We start from the raw sequence: 20,775 nt of genomic DNA, 5'->3' as shown, positions 1-20,775 counted from the left end.
TTTTAAGTCTAGATCGGCACATGAGTGCCGAGATCACTGGATCTCAATGTTCTACACGAGAGAATCAGATTTTGCTCTACTGCAGGATAAACACTTTCAACTCAACACATTGACGTACATTATTTCAATGTTACAAGGACATTTTTAAATTCTTGCTGCTGGGTGTTTTTTGTGTATCTTGTATAAGAGATTGCTGACTGAAAAAAACATGTGACATTTGTAATGTGGTTGTCGTCATCATCATCATCAGCAGTATTTGTCAACTGTCAGCTAAAACATTCTGGTAAATATTCAGATTAAAACTGAAGTGTTTTCTCTTTATGCAGTCTGAAGAACAACTGTATCACAGAAGGCGGTTGTCATGTTCTGTGTGCAGCTCTAAATTCAAACCCTTCAAATCTGACAGAGCTGGATCTGAGTGAGAATCAAATAGGAGACTCTGGAGTGACAGAAATCTCCAGTCTGCTGAGAAATTCACAGACACTACAGATACTCAGGTCTAAATTTGGTTAATCTAAACATGAATTTAATGTAAAGCTCCAGCTGGTCTGTAAACTGATGCTGTGTCACAAGGAATGGGTCAGTGATGTGAAATTGGTGTGTTGGTGTAGATACATTTTATAAATATTGACAAACAGATTGATTTTTGAGATGATGGGAAATGTTAATATCTTAATGGTGTAATACATGTTTTTATGTATGCATTTATTTATTCATTCATTCATTCGTTCATTAGTTTGGTCTTTCTGAAGACTTTCAGACTGCAGTATCATAAAGAAGGTTATAATACAGTTGCAATCAAAATTATTCAACCCCCTTGACCTGCAAGACGTTTTGCTGCTGAGAACATAATTTTTATGAAAACAATTCAACAAAGGCATCAGTAAAGTGTTAGAAAAAGTTTGTTAATACACTTTTGAGTTATTCTGAGAAAGGAACATTGATGAATTATGATTAAATTCTAATTGGATCTAAACATTCATGTTCAAAATTATTAAACCCACAAAAAAGTCAAATTTTGAAAGGAACATTGATGAATTATGATTATAGTGTTAGAAGCTTCTGTCACCTCTCTACTACAGTCTTTGGTCCATGTCCTCCCTTCGCCTTCTGAAAAAAGCTTCCAGATCACTGAGAATCTTGTGGGTTTTCACATGCCCACTGCTGTCTTTTAAATTCAACCAGATATTTGCAATGAGAATTTAATCTGAGACTGAACAGCAGGCTACTCAAGAACACATTCGATGACTGATCCCTGAACCAACCAGAAGTAGAGATTTCCCTGATGGGGGTGGCTTTGGGGATTGAACTGTCCTGCAGGAAAGCCAATTGATCACAAGCTTCCAGTCGTTGCACCAAATGCATCACAATTTTTGTCAAAATGGCCTTGATATTTCAAAGAATACATGATGTCCTTCATACCGTCCATGATTTTCCACTTTCCTGCTGCAGTGCAGCAACCCCATAACATCACGGATCCACCTCCAAGTTTTGACGCATGGAGATGGGTGTGTCTTCTCTGCTTATGAGCTTTGTCTGCTTTTTGCAGCAGACATAGCTGCTGATCCATGGGGTCCAAAAAGTTCCAGTTTTGGTCACATCACTCCATAAAACGTTCTTCCAGAGCTCAACAGGTCTACACAAATGAATTTTAGTGAAGTTCAAGTCTGCTCTTTGTTCTTCTTGGGCAAGATGGTATTTATTCGCATGTCTCAACATGAAGGGGCCATACTTGTTCTAGTGTTCTTCTACACACTGCCCTTCCTCATCAGGTCACCTTGCAAGTCTTTGAAAGTGAAGGGAGTGAAAGTCGTGATATTGCCAGTATGGTATCTCCATACTCCGGAATTGGTGCTCTGCATATAACCCATCCAATTGTGCACACACAGAGCGTGAGAAGTGAACCACGGAACACACACCCCCGGAGCAGTGGGCAGCTATATATCCAGCGCCGGGAGCAACTGGAGTTTCAGGGCCTGCTCAAGGGCACTTCAGTCTGTGTTTGAGGGTGGAAGGAGCGCTGGTCATTCCACCCCTCCCACCTACAACTCCTGCCAGCACCGAGACTCGAACCGCGACCTTCGGTAACTAGTCCAAGTCTCTAACCATTAGGCCACAGCTGCCCCAACAACTGGTTTGTGTTCTACCATCTGCGCCACAGAGTCTGAGGCTGTACATTGGCTGTACATTGCAGGTGTTTTCTCAGTTGCTCTGATTAAACATTTTAAGGATATTGTGCTTTTCTTCAACACCCTCAACGGGTTTTCTGGTACAACACACTTAAGCTAAGGAATAGGACTGAGAGCTGTCTCTAGGAACTTTTAAGGTCCTTGGAAATCTTCATATATCCTTGAGACTTTCTAAAGTAATACCGTTATTATTTCCTCTATAGCTCTCTAATAATAGCTTTTGAGAGATTCTGTTGACATTGCCGTTTTGCTACAAATCTCTGGGGGTTTGAGTAATTTTGATTGCACCTCTAGTTATAATTGTGGGAAAATTTAAACTGAAAAAATTAAAAATTGCATTGTTGTAGTTTAAGTTCACCAGTATATACTGTCACCCACATTAACTGTGAAAGAGTTCCATTTCAGGTCAAATTCCCATAGTGCATCTTTTTTATTTTCTTCCTTCTTCTATTCCTAGAGACATTACGGTGTGTGCAATCTTTATTATAATGAAGAATAACATCTTTTTCCCTAATCGACTTTCAGACTGCATTCAGTGAAGAAGTTGAAAGCTCTGTCTTCAGCGCTGAATCAATCCTCACAACCTGGATAGCGGGATCTCACAGGACTGACCTGGACATCAGGAGTGAAGCAGCTCAGTGTTTACGACCGGATCCAAACTGGTCCGCTCAGACGCTGAGGTGAGACCTGGTGAAATAGGCGAAATAAATGATACGCATGTGAATTATATATATATAATATATATATAATATATATATATATAAGAGATATAGATAATATAGGATGATCTATATATATATATATATATGATTATAATTATATTTATTATTTCACCTAATTTTGTAAGGTATACAATTTGTTGCATCATAAAAATGTTAAAATGATTCAAAGAATGAAGATTATATGGCTGTTGTTTTGATGAAAATGTCAGCACAGTTTAGTTTTGTTAAAAGTTAACAGCTTAATCAGACATTTTGGGTCACTAATTTGCTGGGTGTTCAGTAGTTGTGGCCATCGATAGTTAACATTTATGATTGTGTTATCTGTGGACATTTCTCAGGGACTAACATAGTCAGTGGACTTATTATCTGATTGTTTAAATGTCCTCGAATGCACTGTAACGTTAATGTCCCCTCACGCTCAGATCAAACGCTGTATAATCACTGATGCCTAAATAGAGCACTGGATGGCTCATGACGTCATGAAGTGAAAGCTGCCCGCGCCGCATATTAGTAATTCCCTAGTGTGCGTAAACGATGAATCTATTGGAATTATAGGAAATTGTATGATTTTAACGAGACATCATCACATAACAATTCAGCGTTTTTAAATCTGAAACATCATGACATATAAACTTCGACGACCCGACTCGCAACATATAACAAATTACAAGTGCGCATCTGAATCTGAGAAAGATTTTAATGCTTTGTATACACATATCTTATCACCTTGAACAGTTATTCATTGTTTATATTTTGTTATAGTGTTTTTATTCGACAGTAGGTGCTAACTGCAAATGTTTCAAACAATGATTTCATTAACCGCATTTCATTTTGAAGCAGTAATGCGTAAATGCTGGGTTTAATTAGTAATTTTATTTAGCATACAACATTTTACATGGAAACGGTACTAATTCTAGTAAACATATTTGCGTGATCTTGGAGAGTCCTGAAAGATGTGCTCAAATCAGGAACATTAAAAGATATACACATCATAATTTTATTCGATAAATAACTCAGACAGTCCGAATACAACAGTACGAACATGAAGCTTTATTCAGATGGTAAATTAACTTTTCATTTCAGTATAGAGCATATTAACACGATGACTGATGTGCTCAAATCCGGGTGATTTTACGTCAGCGGTTTTTGCATGTGCCTCAATGGTGCTCTCTTGCTGTTACGGATATTCAAGAGGGCGTGATCAAGTACTCCGGTGTGCTTTCACTGGTCTTTTGGCAGTTTACGACTTGTGATGAGCGATCCATTCATATATAGCAATCAGTGCTGTAATCTACTACAGCAGACTATCACAGACAGGCCACAAACATGTGATTTGTGTCAGGAGAGGATCAGTGATAACACCCACACACACAACACACACACACACACAAACACACACGACACTCTGAACCTTTGCAGTTTCCTCTCATAATGACAGAATTACTGTTTGCATCAACACGACATCAGTTAAAATAAACGATCCAGAGATGTCCTGAACCCATATCATGTTCTCTGTTAGTGGATCATCATCCAGTTTTGGTGGAATTCTGCTACATAATAATAGGAAAGGCCGCATCAAAGATCAACGTAATATTCACTATGATGCTTACTTTTCACAAGCTAGTATCTCTTTGCTAGCTTTCCTCATCTCTGCTTAAAAGCCAGACAGACCTTCAGATTTTTGAAGAAGATGATCTAGTGACTTTGCCCCTGATTTTGTTTGTAACGCAACTTTTTTTTTGTGTTTGTTTTTTTTTTAAAGATACAAGTAAATTCCCTTAAAACATGTTTTGATGATCTTTAAATGTTTTTGTGATATAATGCACACTGAATTGATCCATCTTCATCTTCTCTTCTGCAGGTTTTTTGGGTCCTGCTGCAGATGAAGGCTGTAGGATGTGACTGGATTGTGGGAAAAACCCGTTACTCCTAGAGAGCTGGATCTGAGTGGACATGGGAACTAGGAGACACAGGAGTGCACTCATTCTCTTCTCTACTGCAGGAAAACACTCGTACACTCAACACACTGAAGGTTGATAACTTCAGTTGTTACAAGACACTTTAATTCTTGCTGCTGTGTGTTTTTATGTGGGCTCCGTCACATTAGTCATATTTGTCAACTGTCAACGAAAACAGACGGTAATATTCAGATTAAAGCTGAGGGTGTTCCTCCTTTATGCATGGTGAAAGAACAACTGTATCATCATAAGGAGGGGTCAGGTTTTCTGTCTGCAGCTCTAAATTCAAACCCTTACATCTGACAGAGCCTGGGAATCTTGAGTGAGAATAAATCTAGGAACCCCAGGAATGAAAGATCCATCTTGACTCCTGTTTGAAAATGTACAGTGTAGACTGGAAAAGCTGCGATTAAGTATTTTAAAAGTGGTATCCCATTATTACCCAGACGTCCGTGTGACCCACCACAGTTTCATAGATTGTGAAAATAGTTCAACTCTTTCTCACGCGTACTGCACAAATTCATCAAAATAACACTTGACATTGTGAGAGGGGTTAGTGCAGTTATCAAACACAAAGGCTGCATTTTTTAAGTTTAAAAGTAGAAGTTCGGAATGAGCGTTAAATTAAATTAAATAAATAAACTGGCTGGTGAGATTATTTTTGAGTTTTATAACATGAATTTTTAAAAGGTTCACCTGTTTGCGTTCATGTAATTTTCCAAAATTTTTTTGACAGATGAGGTGAAAGATTTCACATTTCACCAGATTTGTACAACAGTGTTTATAACAGGGTTGTACAAGGTGCTTGGATTTGACTTTGTTGAATTAAAGTCCTGGAAACCCTTGAAAAACGCCATATTTTTGAGAGGTACTGAAAAATATTTGAATTATAAAGGTCAGTATAAAAATTAGTGATATTTTTTTCCTCGATAAAACAATCTTTTTAAGCAAAATTAACGATGCCACGCATCTGATATAAATCCGAGCCGTTTTCGCCTTGACTTTTAGGCAGCGCACGAGATCTAACAAGGATGACTCCTATAGGCGAAAAGCGGTCCCGCCTATATTAGTATAAAGTTGTGTGTGTTGTAAAACTTTTGATAGTTCTTGCATTATATTGTGCAAAAACAATCTTTTAGTGCATGTGGCTGTTTATTTGGGTTTTATTTTTGAAAGCAGTAAAGTCTGAGGTTGTTTTATGTATTGCACTGTTATCATTTTTACAAGCGTGAAGCCATCGCCGATCTCGCCGCTCGGGACCACTCGTTCCTTGCATATGCTGGAGTTTGTGTTTTCTTCGCGTTCATCTGGGAAAACAGTGCATGTTTATCTCACTAGATTTGTAACGTAAGTCCATTAATTTACCTATGCCAAAACATGACAGTACATCAACAATATTTCTAAATTTGCGAATGTGTTTTACATCACGATTTCAAATAAAAGTTTCTAACCCTTGCTCTGAGTTTGGCATGTGGCCAAAATTAAATTACATGGATTTAACGTCCTTGAATCACGCGGTAAAGTGAAACAGGCCATGCATTGCTGCCCTCTGCGGTTTTGTTACATACATATATAATTAATTGGTTATGTCCATAATTTTTGTGTAGGCATATTACATTATGTAGACCTAGTTTATCAGAGTTGTTTCTATAAAATCATTTAATTTACTTGGTTGTACTTTATTTAACCAATTATTATTGCCTCAGCGGGGGGGGGGGGATAGTTTCTATATAAATTAGTCACCCTGTAGCCTTTTTTCACTTTGGGTCTATTTGTAGTACTAAACATATCAGATTTCTCATTGTAAAATATCAGTAGATACTTGTTAACACAATAATCCTTAGTTTACAAGCCTATATTAGTTAAACTATTTCAACATACACCTGATTTTTAGATTTGTGTGATTAAAAGACAAATATTTTGTCATTTAAAAAAATCTAAAAAATAGTATTACACATTTCTCATTCTATGGCACCAAGTATCGGTAGCCTACATCCTCGTGAGCTAAGTGCATAGGTTGATAAGTGTTGATATAGCTCATATCTCCCAAGTGTATGATACAGCTTTCGTTCTTAGGTCTTCATAGATTCATGTAAACAAAATCGTTTTTGAATAAGGAAATATAATATCCTTTCAATGTTTAAGTTGCAACAGTCATTGCTGCTTTTTGGTGTCGGCCACTTTTATTTGTATCATTTTGTTTTATGAGAATTTGAAAGATAATAACGTATTGTTTGAAAATAAGATCTCGATTATAGTCCTTGAAAACCAAAAAAGTAGTGCTCGATTATAGTCCTTGAAAACCAAAAAAGTAGTGCTCCTGTTATAAACCTGTTGTGAACTGAACAGTGACCTTTAAGTTTCTGTGGTTTGTTGCCCCCCAAATAAAGCCTGAGGCTCACAGTTTGAAAGTAAAGAAATTAACACTTAAATTACAATAGCATATGTAATTATTCCTCCTGTAAAAACGGAATCCCTTCTCCCAAAGAGAGCTAAACGTAGTACTAAGCTGCTATTTGTTAATTGTATGTATAGTCGTAATTAGTTGTTTTCCTCTTCTTCTACAGTTAAACTGCATCAGTATTCCAGATTAACGGTGGTGCTGCTCTGGCATCAGCGTTTTAATTCAACCTCAAGAGCTGGATCTGAGCAGGATCAAATAGAGACTCGTGAGTGACAGAAATCTCCAGTCTGCTGAGAAATTCACAGACACTACAGATACGCAGGTCTGAATTTGGTTAATCTAAACATGATCAATGTAAGCTCCATCTGGTCTGTAAACTGATGCTGTGTCAAAGGAATGGGTCGTGTAGTAAATTGATGTGTTTGGTGTAGATATATTTATCAAATATTGAGGGATCTTTTTTTTTTTTTTTTTTTTTTTAAGGTGATTTTTTTTTTGTTAATATCCTATGGTGTATAAATGTTTTTTTATGTAGGATTTAATCTTTCAGTAGACCTTTCAGACTGCAGTATATAAAGAAGGTTATACTAAGTTTGCAATCAAAATTATTCAACCCCTTGACCTTCAAGACTTTTGCTGCGGAAGGCACCATTTTATGAAACCATTTGCAACAAGTCATCAGTAAAAGTATTAAGAAAGTTTTTGTTAATACACTGTTTGAGTGATCTAGAATATACATTGATGACTATAATTAAAGTCAAAATTGGCTCTAAATTTGTTCAATAGTATCATCCCCAAAAAGTCAAATTTTTGAGCATAATCTTTTATTCTTTAAAATCAGCAATAAACGCTGTCTGTATGTTTAGAGCTTCGTCCCGTCTCTACTACGTCTTGGCCCATCTCGCTTGAAAAGCTCCAATCACTGATAATCTTTGGTTTTCACATTGCCACTCTGCTTTTCTTTAATCAACCAGATATTTCAATGAATTAAATCTGGAGACTGAACAGGCCCACTCAAGAAACATCTATACTGATCCCTGAACCAAGTCAGAAGTAGATTTTCGATGTGTGCTTTTGTGATGATGTCCTGCAATGAAGTCCATTGATCATCAGCTTCAGTCTTTTGCACCAAAGCATCACAATTCTTGTCAAAATGTGCCTGAATACTTCAAAGATCCTGATGTCCTTCATACAGTCATGATTTCCACTTCCTGCTCGCCAGTAAGCAACCCCAAACAGCCTGATCCACCTCCAAGTTTAACGATGAGATGGTGTTCTTCTGCTTATGAGCTTTGTCTTTGTGCAGCAGACCCTACCACTGATCCATTGTTTCCAAAAGTTCCAGTTTGTGTCACATTAACCACACCATAAAAACATTCTTCCAGCCTCCACAGGGTCTACACAAATGATTTTAATCAAGTTTTCAGTCTGCCTTTTGTTCTTCTTGATCAAGAGTGGTATTCATCAAGATGCGCAACATTACAGCCAGACGTGTCCTAGTGTTTTCGTCTTACACCTGCCTTGAATGTTTGAACTCCTTTCAATCGTCTCAGCTGTAAGTCTTTGGCTGTACATTGATCAGAGTTTTCTCAGGTTGCTCTTATAAACATTTTAAGATATTGTCTTTTTCTTCCAACACCCTCAAAGGTTTTCTGTACAACACACTTAAAGCTAGGAATAAGGCTGAGAGCGTCTCTAAGAACTTTTAATGTCTGGAAAGCTTCATATACCTTAGACTTTCTAAAGTAAGACAGTATTTAATTCTCTATAGCTTTCTGTAATAGCTTTTGAGAGAGCTCTGTTGACTTTGCCATTATTGCTACTTCGGCACATTCAGGGATGTGACTTAAAACAGCACTGTTGAATAGGGGTTGAATAATTATGTCACATAGCTCTGTTTAGATCTTATAACTCAAAAATATACATTATATTTGACATTTATGACTTTTTAGTATCTATGAACTGGTATCGATGCAATTTTTTATTTTATCCTGGATCTTCAGAAAAGCTTGTAGTTGTAAATTACTACTGCAGTCTCGGCGGGGTGCGTAATTTTGATTGCAGCTGTAGTTATAATTTGGAAAATGAAACTGCAAAATTGCAATTTGTTTGTAGTTTACGTCACCATTATATACCTTTTTACCCACTTTAACATGTGAAAAGAGTCCATTCAGGTCACAATTTCCCGCAGTACATCTTTTTTTTCTTCATTCTAGAACATGTACTTGTGACAATCCCTGTGTAATATTTGTTTAATCACGATTTTGACACACACAGACATGGCTTTACAGTCATAAATGCATTCAGTATGAATTTGAAACATATTTCCAAAAGAAAACCAATGAGAGCTTATCAAAAAGTGTGTAACATGCCTCTAGAACAGACATAAGTCCAAAATAATCACTAAGTTAAAGATGTCAAACAAAATGTCGAGAATATGGCAAAAAACACAAAAATAAAAAAAAATAATAAAACCCGTGTCCAGGTCTTTTTTTTTTTTTTTTTGCCATGCATTGGTCATAGAGCTCCCTGTAGCGGTGCCTCAGGTGCTGAAATATATTTATTGCCCAAGCTTCAACACGTACTCCGTTTGGCAGTTGCGTATACAGTATGTGTATGCAGCTCAGAAGCAGCAGCGAGAGCGCGTTATTGTAACGCGAAAGCACATTAAAATAATGCGTGAGCGCGAATCTCTCCGCTTGCACGCAGATTTCTTTTGCTTTGTCACAAAACCAGACACGCGTGCTCAGATACACGATGCTCTCGTCCGGAGAGAATGCGCGCACTTAAAACATGTCTTCACTCACTCACTCACTCACTCACTCACTCACTCACAACTCTCTCTATGCTCATGCGCTAGATATTCATTCTTTTTGCACCTTTCGATTTCTAACCTTTTCTGTTCACATCTTTTACCGCGTGCAGTTTGAACGTTCTGATCCATCATGGGCTCGGAAAAAATACGCATCACAGACAGAGCTTGTGAGCCTGGAGTTAGGCATATGCCCAGTCTCTTCTGGGCTCGCGCTCCACATAGGCGTGCTGCATTCTGACTGGATCGGATGGCATACTGCGGGAGGTCGGGACCGCGGAAAATCGTGCTATAAAGCGATTTAGAAATCGCGCACGCTCAATTCGTGATTTTATTACAATTTTGATTAATCGCACAGACCTAATTTGAACCAATTATTATTGCCTCATCGATAGTTTCTATATAAATAGTCACCCTTAAGCCTGTTTTTCACTTAGGTCTATTTGTATTACTAAAAAATATCAGATTTCTCAATTGTCAAAATATGTAGATTACTTGATTAACACAATAATCATTAGTTACAGCCCTATATTAGTTCAAATATTTCAAAATACAACTGCATTGTTTAGATTTGTGTGATTTAAAAGACAGATATTTTGTCATTTAAAAAAAATAAATCTTAAAAATAGTATTACAATATTTTCTCATTCTAGTGAACCAAGTATCTGTAGCCTACATCTCATGAGCTAAGTGCATAGTGTTGATAAGTGGTGATATAGCTCAATATCTCCCAAGTGTATGATACAGCTTTCGTTCTTTAGGTCAATCATATATTCATGAAAAAAAAAAAAAAAGTTTGAATAAGGAAATAATAATATTCTTTCAAATGTTTAAGTTACCACAGTCATTGCATGCTTTTGTGCTGCACTTTGTTTGTACCATTTTGTTTTATTAGAATTTGAAAGATAATAAGAGTATTGTTTGAAAAGTAAGAGCTCTGATTTTGTTTGTTGAGTTCTGATTGATTTGTTATTTGATGGTTGTGGTATTTGATTTTACAGAATTTGTTTGTTGAATGTTCTTGAAATCCCCAAAATTAGTGCTTGAAAAGTCCTGGAATTTCATTTTACAGAATCTGTATGAAAAATGTTGGGGGCTCAACATTTGAAAGTAAAGAAATTAACACTTAAGAATTACAATAGCATATGTATTATTCCATCCTTTAAAACTGAAATCCTTCTCCAAAGAGAAGCTAAACGTAGTAGCTAAAGCTGCTATTTTTGTAATTGTATGTATATCTTAATTAGTTGTTTTCTCTCTTCTACAGGTTAAACTGCATCAGTGTTACAGATGAAGGTTGTGCTGCTCTGGCATCAGCGTTTAATTCAAACCTCAGAGAGCTGGACCTGAGCAGGAATCAAATAGGAGACTCTGGAGTGACCGAAATCTCCAGTCTGCTGAGAAATTCACAGACACTACAGATACTCAGGTCTGAATTTGGTTAATCTAAACATGAATCAATGTAAAGCTCCAGCTGGTCTGTAAACTGATGCTGTGTCACAAGGAATGGGTCAGTGATGTGAAATTGGTGTGTTGGTGTAGATATATTTATAAAATATTGACAGATTGATTTTTTTTTTTTTTTTAAGGTGATGGGAAATGTTAATATCCTAATGGTGTAATAAATGTTTTTATGTATTGATTTAATCTTTCAGTAGACTTTCAGACTGCAGTATCACTGAAGAAGGTTATAATACAGTTGCAATCAAAATTATTCAACCCCCTTGACCTGCAAGGCATTTTGCTGCGGAGGACATCACTTTATGAAACCAGTTCAACAAAGGCATCAGTAAAGTATTAGAGAAAGTTTGTTAATACACTTTTGAGTTATTCTGAGAATATAACATTGATGAATCATGATGATAATTCAAAATTGGCTCTAAATATTTGTGTTCAATGTTATTCAGCCCTCAAAAAGTCAAATTTTGAGCAGAATCTTTTATTCTTTAAAATCAGCAATAAACCCTGTCTATAAGTGTTTAGAAGCTTCTGTCACCTCTCTACTACAGTCTTGGCCCATTCCTCACCTGAAAAGCTTCCAGATCACTGATGATCTTTGGTTTTCACATTGCCACTGCTTTCATTAAATTCAGATATTTTCAATGAGAATTAAATCTGGAGACTGAACAGGCCACTCAAGTACATTCTATGACTGATCCCTGAACCAAGCATAAGTAGATTTGTGTGTATGCTTTGGAATGGCTGTCCTGCAGGAAAGTCCATTGATCATCAGCTTCTGTCTTTACACCAAAGACATCAGAATTCTTGCCAAAATGGCCTGATACTTTAAAGAATCCCTGATGTCTTTCATACAGTCATGATTTCCACTTCCTGCTGCAGTAAAGCAGCCCCATAACAGCACTGATCCACCTCCAAGTTTAACGATGGAGATGGTGTTCTTCTGCTTATGAGCTTTGTATCTTTTGCAGCAGACATACCGCTGATCCATGGGTCCAAAAAGTTCCAGTTTGGTCACATCACTCCATAAAACATTCTTCCAGAGCTCCACAGGTCTACACAAATGAATTTTAACAAGTTCAAGTCTGCCTTTTGTTCTTCTTGATCAAGAGTGGTATTTATCAAGATGTCTCAACATGAAGGCCATACTTGTCTAGTGTTCTTCTTACACACTGCATTGAAATGGTTTTACTCCTTTCATCGGCTCATCTTGCAAGTCTTTAGATGTACATTGTAGGTTTTTCTCAGTTGCTCTGATTAAACATTTTATGATATTGTCCTTTTTCTTCAACACCCTCAAAGGTTTTCTGGTATAACAAACACACTTTAAGCTAAGGAATAAGGCTGAGAGCTGTGTCTTGGGAACTTTTAATGTCTTGGAAATCTTCAAATAGCCTTAGACTTTAAGTAATACAGTTATTTATTCTCTATAGATTCTCTTTAGCTTTTGTGAGATCTCTGTTGACTTTGCCATTTTTGCTACTTCAGCACATGTAGAGATGTGACATAAAACAGCAATGTTGAATAGGGGTTGAATAATTATGACATAGCTCTGTTACTAAAATCTTATAAATCAAAAATATTACATTATATGTTGACATTATGACTTTTAGTATGCTAGTGAACTGTTATAGATGCAATTTTTATTTTATCCTGGACCTTCAGAAAATTTTGCATTTGTAAAGTACTGCAGTCTCTGAGGGGTTGAGTAATTTTGATTGCAGCTGTAGGTTATAATTGTGGGAAATTAAAATGGAAAAATTGCATTTGTTGTAGTTTACGTTCACCAGTATATAACTTTACCCAGCTTTACTGTGAACGGAAAACATTCAGGCCAAAATTCCTGCAGTACATCTTTTTATTTTCTTCATTCTAGAACATGTACTTGTGTGACAATCTGTGTAATAAGCAGGATAATGTACATCCAGCCGGTTGTTCTCGCAGAATAAACCCCGACAGGGTGATCAGCGAAGCAGGGGTCTTGTATCAGCCTGAAGGGGTTTATTCTGCGAGAATAACCGGCTGGATGTACATTATCGTGCTTATTACACAGCTACTTGCCACATAAGTAAATAATTAGATGCAAAATATTGATTTGAGTTGAAATATTTGAACGCAAAGCTTCCGTGAAGACAGCAGTTGTGAGCAAGCGGCAAATTCAAACTAAACGGACAACTGATTTGCAGTTAACGCCACAGCCCTGCGGCGTCGGTACGTGCGGCGGTATTACCCATTTTGGATGTCTACCTACTGTATAGTGTCACTGATCTTGCTTTGCTGGAAGATTAAACAAACCATGCGCTGTGCAGAGAACGTGTTTTCAAAGAGCGCTGGTCTGTTTAGTGAGAGCACAGAATGGCTTCTCAGTCAGTTCTGCTTTCTTTTTCCATGATTTCAGTGAGGACATTATACATTCACATGATTTATAAAGGGAGCTGTTGTCACCATATATGGTTTATTGGAGGCGTTTCTGAATGCAAATGACCATGAACCTCGTTTTTTAAGTCTAGATCTGGGCACGATGAGTAGAGAGATCACTGGATCTCAATGTTCTGCACAAGTGAATCAGATCGCTGCTCTACTGCAGGATAAACACTGTACACTCTACACACTGATGTACATTATTTCAATGTTACAAGGACATTTTTAAATTCTTGCTGCTGGGTGTTTTTTGTGTGTCTTGTGTAAGAGATTTGCTGACTGAAAAAAACATGAATTTTGTAATGTGGTTGTCGTCATCATCATCATCTTCATCATCAGCAGTATTTGTCAACTGTCAGCTAAAACATGCTGGTAAATATTCAGATTAAACTGAAGTGTTTTCTCTTTATGTAGTCTGAAGAACAACTGTATCACAGAAGGAGGGTGTCATGTTCTGACTGCAGCTCTAAATTCAAACCCTTCAAATCTGACAGAGCTGGATCTGAGTGAGAATAAACTAGGAAACCCAGGAATGAAGATCATCTTGACTCTGTTTGAAAATGTACAGTGTAGACTGGAAAATGCTGAAGTAAGTATTTTAAAAGTGTATCCCATTAATTACCCAGACTCTAGTGACACACCACAGTTTCATAGATTTGAAAATATTTCACGCTTCTCACCAGGACTGCACAATTAATCAAAATAAACTCGACATTGTGATATGGGTTAGTGCAGTTATCAAATCAGAAAAGGCTCAATAAATCTTCTTCTTAAAACCAGCACCTCAAACATTTAGTATCAGCACACTGGAGAAGCACTGTGTCTTTAAAATTCACTTTGTTCGTTCTTTTAGTGAACTTTTGATTAGATTCACTGTTGAAGCTTGAACATCAGAATAGAGTACAGGTGACACATCCGGTGTGTAATGTCTGTGAGATGTCTGAGTCGCAGCGCTTGTCTCTGGAGCTGCTGGAGACAAGGCCTTGATTTGGCTTTTTTAAAAGGATAACAGTGGAGTTCAGTACACAGATGTTTGTGAGGAAACAGCTGATCACTTTATCAATTGACAGCCTCTCCGTTAATCTTTAACATGTTTACCACTAAACATTCATTTTGGACTGAGCTATATTTGGAAATAAAAACAAATTAAAAGAATTGTTTTATTTTTTGTTATTTGTATCTCCAAACTAAATTTGACTGTTGAAAACTGAAAGCATTCAGTAATTCAGAATCAGATTTAATATGAAATATATTTTAATTTTAAGATGTGTTTTTGGTAATCTTGATTTATTTCTGATATTTTTCTTCTGGCTAAAGAAGTTCTGAATGGCTGTTAAAAAAAGAAATAATTAAAAAAAAAATGGCTGGTGAACGAGTTTATTTTGAGCTTATAACATGAATTTGGAAGTTTCACTTAATTTTACATTTAAGTAATTTCCAATATTTTTTTGGCAGATGATGTTAACAGATTTCACCAGAAACCCTGTGTTTTGAACTAAAACACAGAAAACTTAAAGCTCACCGTGTAATTTTCCACCAAAATAAAAGTATGAGGACCCTAAAACATTTGAAAGTAAAGAAATTAAGACAAAAATATTACAATAATAATATTATTACTTCCTTCAAAACTTAAATCCTTCTCTACGCTGTTTGTTCTGTATAGCATTGTAAATATGGTTTAGGCTTAAGTATTGTACTGTAAAATACAAAAATACTGTAATGATCAAAATTAAAAAAAGTTATTTCACAATGTGATTGTCATGCAAATCTCCACTTGGTGGATAAAAGTAGAAGCTAAAGCTGCTATTTGTGTAACTGTATCTATATCTTAATTAGTTGTGTTCTCTCTTCTACAGGTTAAACTGCATCAGTATTACAGATGAAGGTTGTGCTGCTCTGGCATCAGCGTTTAATTCAAACCTCAGAGAGCTGGATCTGAGCAGGAATCGAATAGGAGACTCTGGAGTGACAGAAATCTCCAGTCTGCTGAGAAATTCACAGGACACTACAGATACTCAGGTCTGAATTTGGTTAATCTAAACATGAATCAATGTAAAGCTCCAGCTGGTCTGTAAACTGATGCTGTGTCACAAGGAATGGGTCAGTGATGTGAAATTGGTGTGTTGGTGTAGATACACTTATAAAATATTGACAAACAGATTGATGTTTTTGAGGTGATGGGGAAATGTTAATATCCTAATGGTGTAATACATTTATTTATTCATTCATTCATTCTTTCTTTAGACTTTCAGACTGCAGTATCAGTGAAGAAGGTTATAAAGCCCTGTCTTCAGCTCTGAGATCAAACCCTTCACAACTGATAGAACTGGATCTCACAGAAAATGATCCTGGACCATCAGGAGTGAAGCAGCTCAGTGATTTACTACAGGATAGACTCTGTTTATTAAAGACCATCAGGTAAAAAATAATTAAAAATTTAAATAATAATCTGTATGAAAATAGATAATAGGGTCAAAAGCACCATTGTTGAATAGGAATGACATGAAGTGGAAAAAAAGGGGTCCTATTATACTCTTTTACAAAGTCTTGATTTTGTTTTGGGGGTGTACTAGAACAGGCTCTCATACTAGGTCAGGGATAGGCAACTCCGGTCCTGGAGGGCCACTATCCTGCCAGAGTTTAGCTTCAGCCCTCATAAAAATACTCACCTGCCTGTATCTATCTAGTAATCCCGAAAACACTGTTTGCCTTGTTCAGGGTATTTTTAATTAGGGTTGGAGCTAAACTCTGCAGGGACAGTGGCCCTCCAGGACCGAAGTTGCCTATCCCTGTACTAGGTTGTTCAAAAAAACACATTATTTTTCACATATTTTACATTATTACAACACCTCTCTCCCCAGTCTGGCTGAACGGCTGGAATAGTTCCTGTATCAGATGAAGGCTCGCCTTCTGAAATACAAAATATGCTGTGATTGGTTAGCTGGGCCAGTGTGGTTTGTGATTGACAGCACTCGGAGCCTGGTCGGGAAATGTCATGCCCCTTACCTGACTGCGAGCTACAGTTTAAATATTGCGTCAAAATCAAATCAATTTAAGTGCGGTTTAAACCCGGATGATTGTAGCGCGGGCAGCTGTGGCTTAATGGTTAGAGATTTGGACTTGTATCCTGAGGTCACTGGCAGGAGTTGTAGGTGGGGAGGGAGTGAATGAACAGAGCTCTCTTCCACCCTCAATACCCATGTCTGAAGTGCACTTGAGCAAGGCACTGAACCCCCAGCTGCTCCCCGGGTGCTGTATTATATATAGCTGCCCACTGCTCCGGGTGTGTGTTCACGGTGTGTTCAATTCTCACTGCTGTGTGTGTGCACTTGGATGGGTTAAAATGCAGAGCACCAATTCCGAGTATGGGCTACCATACTTGACAAATGTCACGACTTTCACTTTCACTTTCTAAGTTTGTCTGCTTTGGCAAAGATTTTTTTTATGCTCAAACAGCAACATTACAGACTAACTAAAGCTGAAAAAGTCAAAAAGCATAATAGCACACCCTTTAAATAACAGTTCAGAGAAATTCAACAGACACGCAACAGAATTTGTGGCTAAATGATCTGAAATCCTTATGTGCTTCGTGTAGGTTTTTGAAAAGTCCTGCTGCAGAGGAAGCGTGTGAGTATCTCACTGGAGTTCTGGGTAAAAGTCCATTATTACTGAAAGAACTGGATCTGAGTGAAGATAAATTAGGAGATCTGGATGGAGAGAAACTCTCTGCTCTTTTGATGGACTCTCACAGCAAACTGGAGAAAAATAATGTGAGATGTGAACATGATTTATACACTGAAACCTCTTTGATTATTCAGTATTAAAGACTGTCAGTCACATGTGTGATCAGATATGAAGAGCTGGTGATCTGATGTGTGTTGAATATGTGCTGATAATAATAATAATCAAGCATGGTGTTAGTTCAGACGCCAGACCACGTCAGTCAAGCTCACACCAATCCAGTCTTGACACTTATATCACAGCGCTTCATTTAATTCTATTCTTTCAGCATCTCTTCTATCGCATCGCTGCTCACAATCAAACTCCCTCCTTCAACCCCACCCCAACGAAAACAGTATGCAATATAACTGTAATAAATACACTTGAGGAAAGTGTCCTGACTGAAATGCTGTTTTTGTGTTCAGGCTGAATAACCTGTGAGCTGACAGAGAAAAGCTGTTCAGTTCTAGCTACTGTTCTCTCCTCCAAAACCATCCTGAAAGAGATGAACCTGAACAAACAGTCGTCTGCTGGACTCAGGAGTCAAAGAGATCTGTGAGGGGACTGAAGAACCCTGTGTGTGAGCTGAAGACAATTACTGAAGTGAGTACATTTCACCAGCAGCTGCACTCAGCACCACAGCTATACCTGGAATATTATTACTTTATCTGTTCACCTCCAGTAGTAAAAATAATTGAACAATACCATAATACTAATAATATCATATTGTGTTTGTTATAGACAGTGGTCTTCATTCACTAAACTTGTGTAGACAAACAAAAAGTCATTATTATCTTCACAACAATATAATAAATAGATACAACGTGTTCACAAAATTATATATTTTTTAGGTTAGTAGGGTTAAAAATTAACGAGGGCTTTGGGCAAAAATGGCATATCAAATTCACAGTCGAAGTAAGGGGGCAAAATATTTTATTTAGACCTGCTGATCGTTATATCAGATTTTATTTTTTATGCGTTCTCCTAAAAGCATGTAGCATTTTAACCAATCACACACATTTCTGTTGAGCATATGAATGTAGTGGAGAATCCAGAAGTGTTTAGATTAGGCAGCGCTGGAAATACCAGAGTTTTGTTCAGTGCACGACACACACTCACTGACTCATCAAACCAAAGAAACAAAAAAAAGTGCTGATACGATGTAAACAAGAATCTTTTTGCAGTCCAGACAGCTTCATTGGTTAGAATGTTTTTGCAAGAGGACATAACTCACACTAGTCACTGATGACAAAAAAGTGTTGGTTTTTTTCGTGCTACTAAAATAACTAATTGATTAATTGATCTTGATTTTATAATATGATTGTGCAGTGGATGAATGGATGAATTTGAACCCAATTCTTACTTTCAATTCACAATTTATGTTTTTTTTGGTTTTTTAGACTGCAGTATCAGTGAAGAAGGTTATAAAGCTCTGTCTTCAGCTCTGAGATCAAACCCTTCACACCTGATAGAGCTGGATCTCACAGGAAATGATCCTGGACCATCAGGAGTGAAGCAGCTCAGTGATTTACTACAGGATCCAAACTGAGGTGAAACTCAAGACTCTGAGGTGAGACCTGATGAAATAATGCTATTTATAATATTCTTAATTCAGATACACATGTGAATTATTTGTTGATAAATGTTCAAAGATGAAAGATGAGATGCTGCAGCTGCTGTGTTGTTTTGATGATAAATGTCAGCACAGTTTAGTTGTGTTAAAAGTTACAGCTTAATCAGACATTTGGGTCACTAGATGTGCTGGTGTTCAGTAGTTCGGTGCCTCAATAGTTAACATTTATGATTGTGTTTATTGTGGACATTTCTCATGAAAACATATTCAGTGTGATTTATTATCCTGATTGTTTAAATGTTACTGAATGCACTGTACATTAATTTCCATCAAGCTCAGATTCACAAGACACTGTAGATCTACTACAACAGCAGATCTATCACAGACCACAAAAACATGTGATGTGTGTCAGGAGAGGATCAAGTGATTAACACAAACACACACACACACACACACACACACACTACGTCTGAACCTGCAGTTCGTCTCTCATAATGAGCAGAATTACTGTTGCATCAAACACAGACATCAGTTTAATCAAAAACTATCCAGAGATGGGTCTGAACCCAGATCATGTTCTCTGTTAAGTGGATCAGCAATCCAGTTGTTTGGTGAATTCTGCTACATAAGAATAGGAAGAGCCGGTATCATTTTATGTCGATGTGTAGCATACTTTGTCATGCAATAGCATACAGGAAGTTGAGTTTGTATGGGGGTATGGCTGTTTTGATACGTAGCCATCCCTGGTTTGGCAAATAAAAAATACAGTTTATTAAAGCTTTAAACTCCACTCCATATTTCAACTGCTGTGCAATGCGCATATAACCGAAGGTATCCCATTCTGATGGGTATCCGTCAGAACACCGGCATCAAAAGATCAACTAAATATATCACTATGAATGCTTAGCTGTCACAAGCTAGTTATCTCTTTGCTAACTTTCCTCATCTCCTGCTTAAAAGCCAGAAAGGTCTTCAGATTTTTGAGATTCATGATCTAGGTGAGCTTTTGCCCCTGAGTTTCTTTTAAATAATTTACTTTGACTTGTCTTTTCTGTCTTTGGAATATTGTGTTATTTTAAATGTTCAACTGTTTAAACTTGGAACTAGAGCTTTTCATTACAAACAATGTTTGATTATATATTTAAATGTTTTGTGATGTAATGCACACTGAATTGTTTCCCAGCTTCAATCTTCTCTTCTGCAGGTTTTTTTTGGGTCCTGCTTCAGATGAAGGCTGTCAGTATGCGACTGGAATTGTGGGTAAAAAACCCGTTACTCCTGAGAGAGCTGGATCTGAGTGAATATAAACTAGGAGACACAGGAGTTAATCATATCTCTTCTCTACTGCAGGATAAACACTGTACACTCAACACACTGATGTGAGTATCTTACATCATTTTCACCATGTTACTGACTAGTAAATGTTACAGTCGTCTATTTTAATTCTCATTTGAGTCGGGGACCCCACGAAACCAGGACATTTTTTAATATAACTAGATGATTACATTTGTCTGAAAT

At 37.1% G+C, this 20,775-nt stretch overlaps 1 protein-coding gene across 1 annotated transcript; it reads left to right on the top strand.

Moving 5' to 3' along the window:
• Nucleotides 1-3,953: 3,953 nt before the first annotated feature.
• LOC122141458 (ribonuclease inhibitor-like) lies at nucleotides 3,954-18,118 on the top strand. Its single transcript, XM_042748940.1, has 5 exons — nucleotides 3,954-3,972; nucleotides 7,544-7,595; nucleotides 16,209-16,382; nucleotides 17,560-17,734; nucleotides 18,110-18,118. The coding sequence occupies exons 1-5, from the start codon at nucleotides 3,954-3,956 to the stop codon at nucleotides 18,116-18,118; spliced, it is 429 nt and encodes a 142-aa protein (XP_042604874.1).
• Nucleotides 18,119-20,775: the final 2,657 nt, after the last annotated feature.

The sequence above is a fragment of the Cyprinus carpio genome, chromosome B22 (assembly GCF_018340385.1).
Source record: "Cyprinus carpio isolate SPL01 chromosome B22, ASM1834038v1, whole genome shotgun sequence".
Taxonomy (NCBI): domain Eukaryota; kingdom Metazoa; phylum Chordata; class Actinopteri; order Cypriniformes; family Cyprinidae; genus Cyprinus; species Cyprinus carpio.
Note: the sequence above shows the minus strand (reverse complement) of the source record. Positions and strands in the feature narration are given on the sequence as shown.

Coding starts and splice junctions, on each gene's coding strand:
- LOC122141458 (XM_042748940.1), top strand. Junction 7,596..16,208: donor CAGACACTACAGATACGCAG/GTCTGAATTTGG, acceptor TTCTTTCTTTAG/ACTTTCAGACTGCAGTATCA. Junction 16,383..17,559: donor TGTTTATTAAAGACCATCAG/GTAAAAAATAAT, acceptor TGCTTCGTGTAG/GTTTTTGAAAAGTCCTGCTG.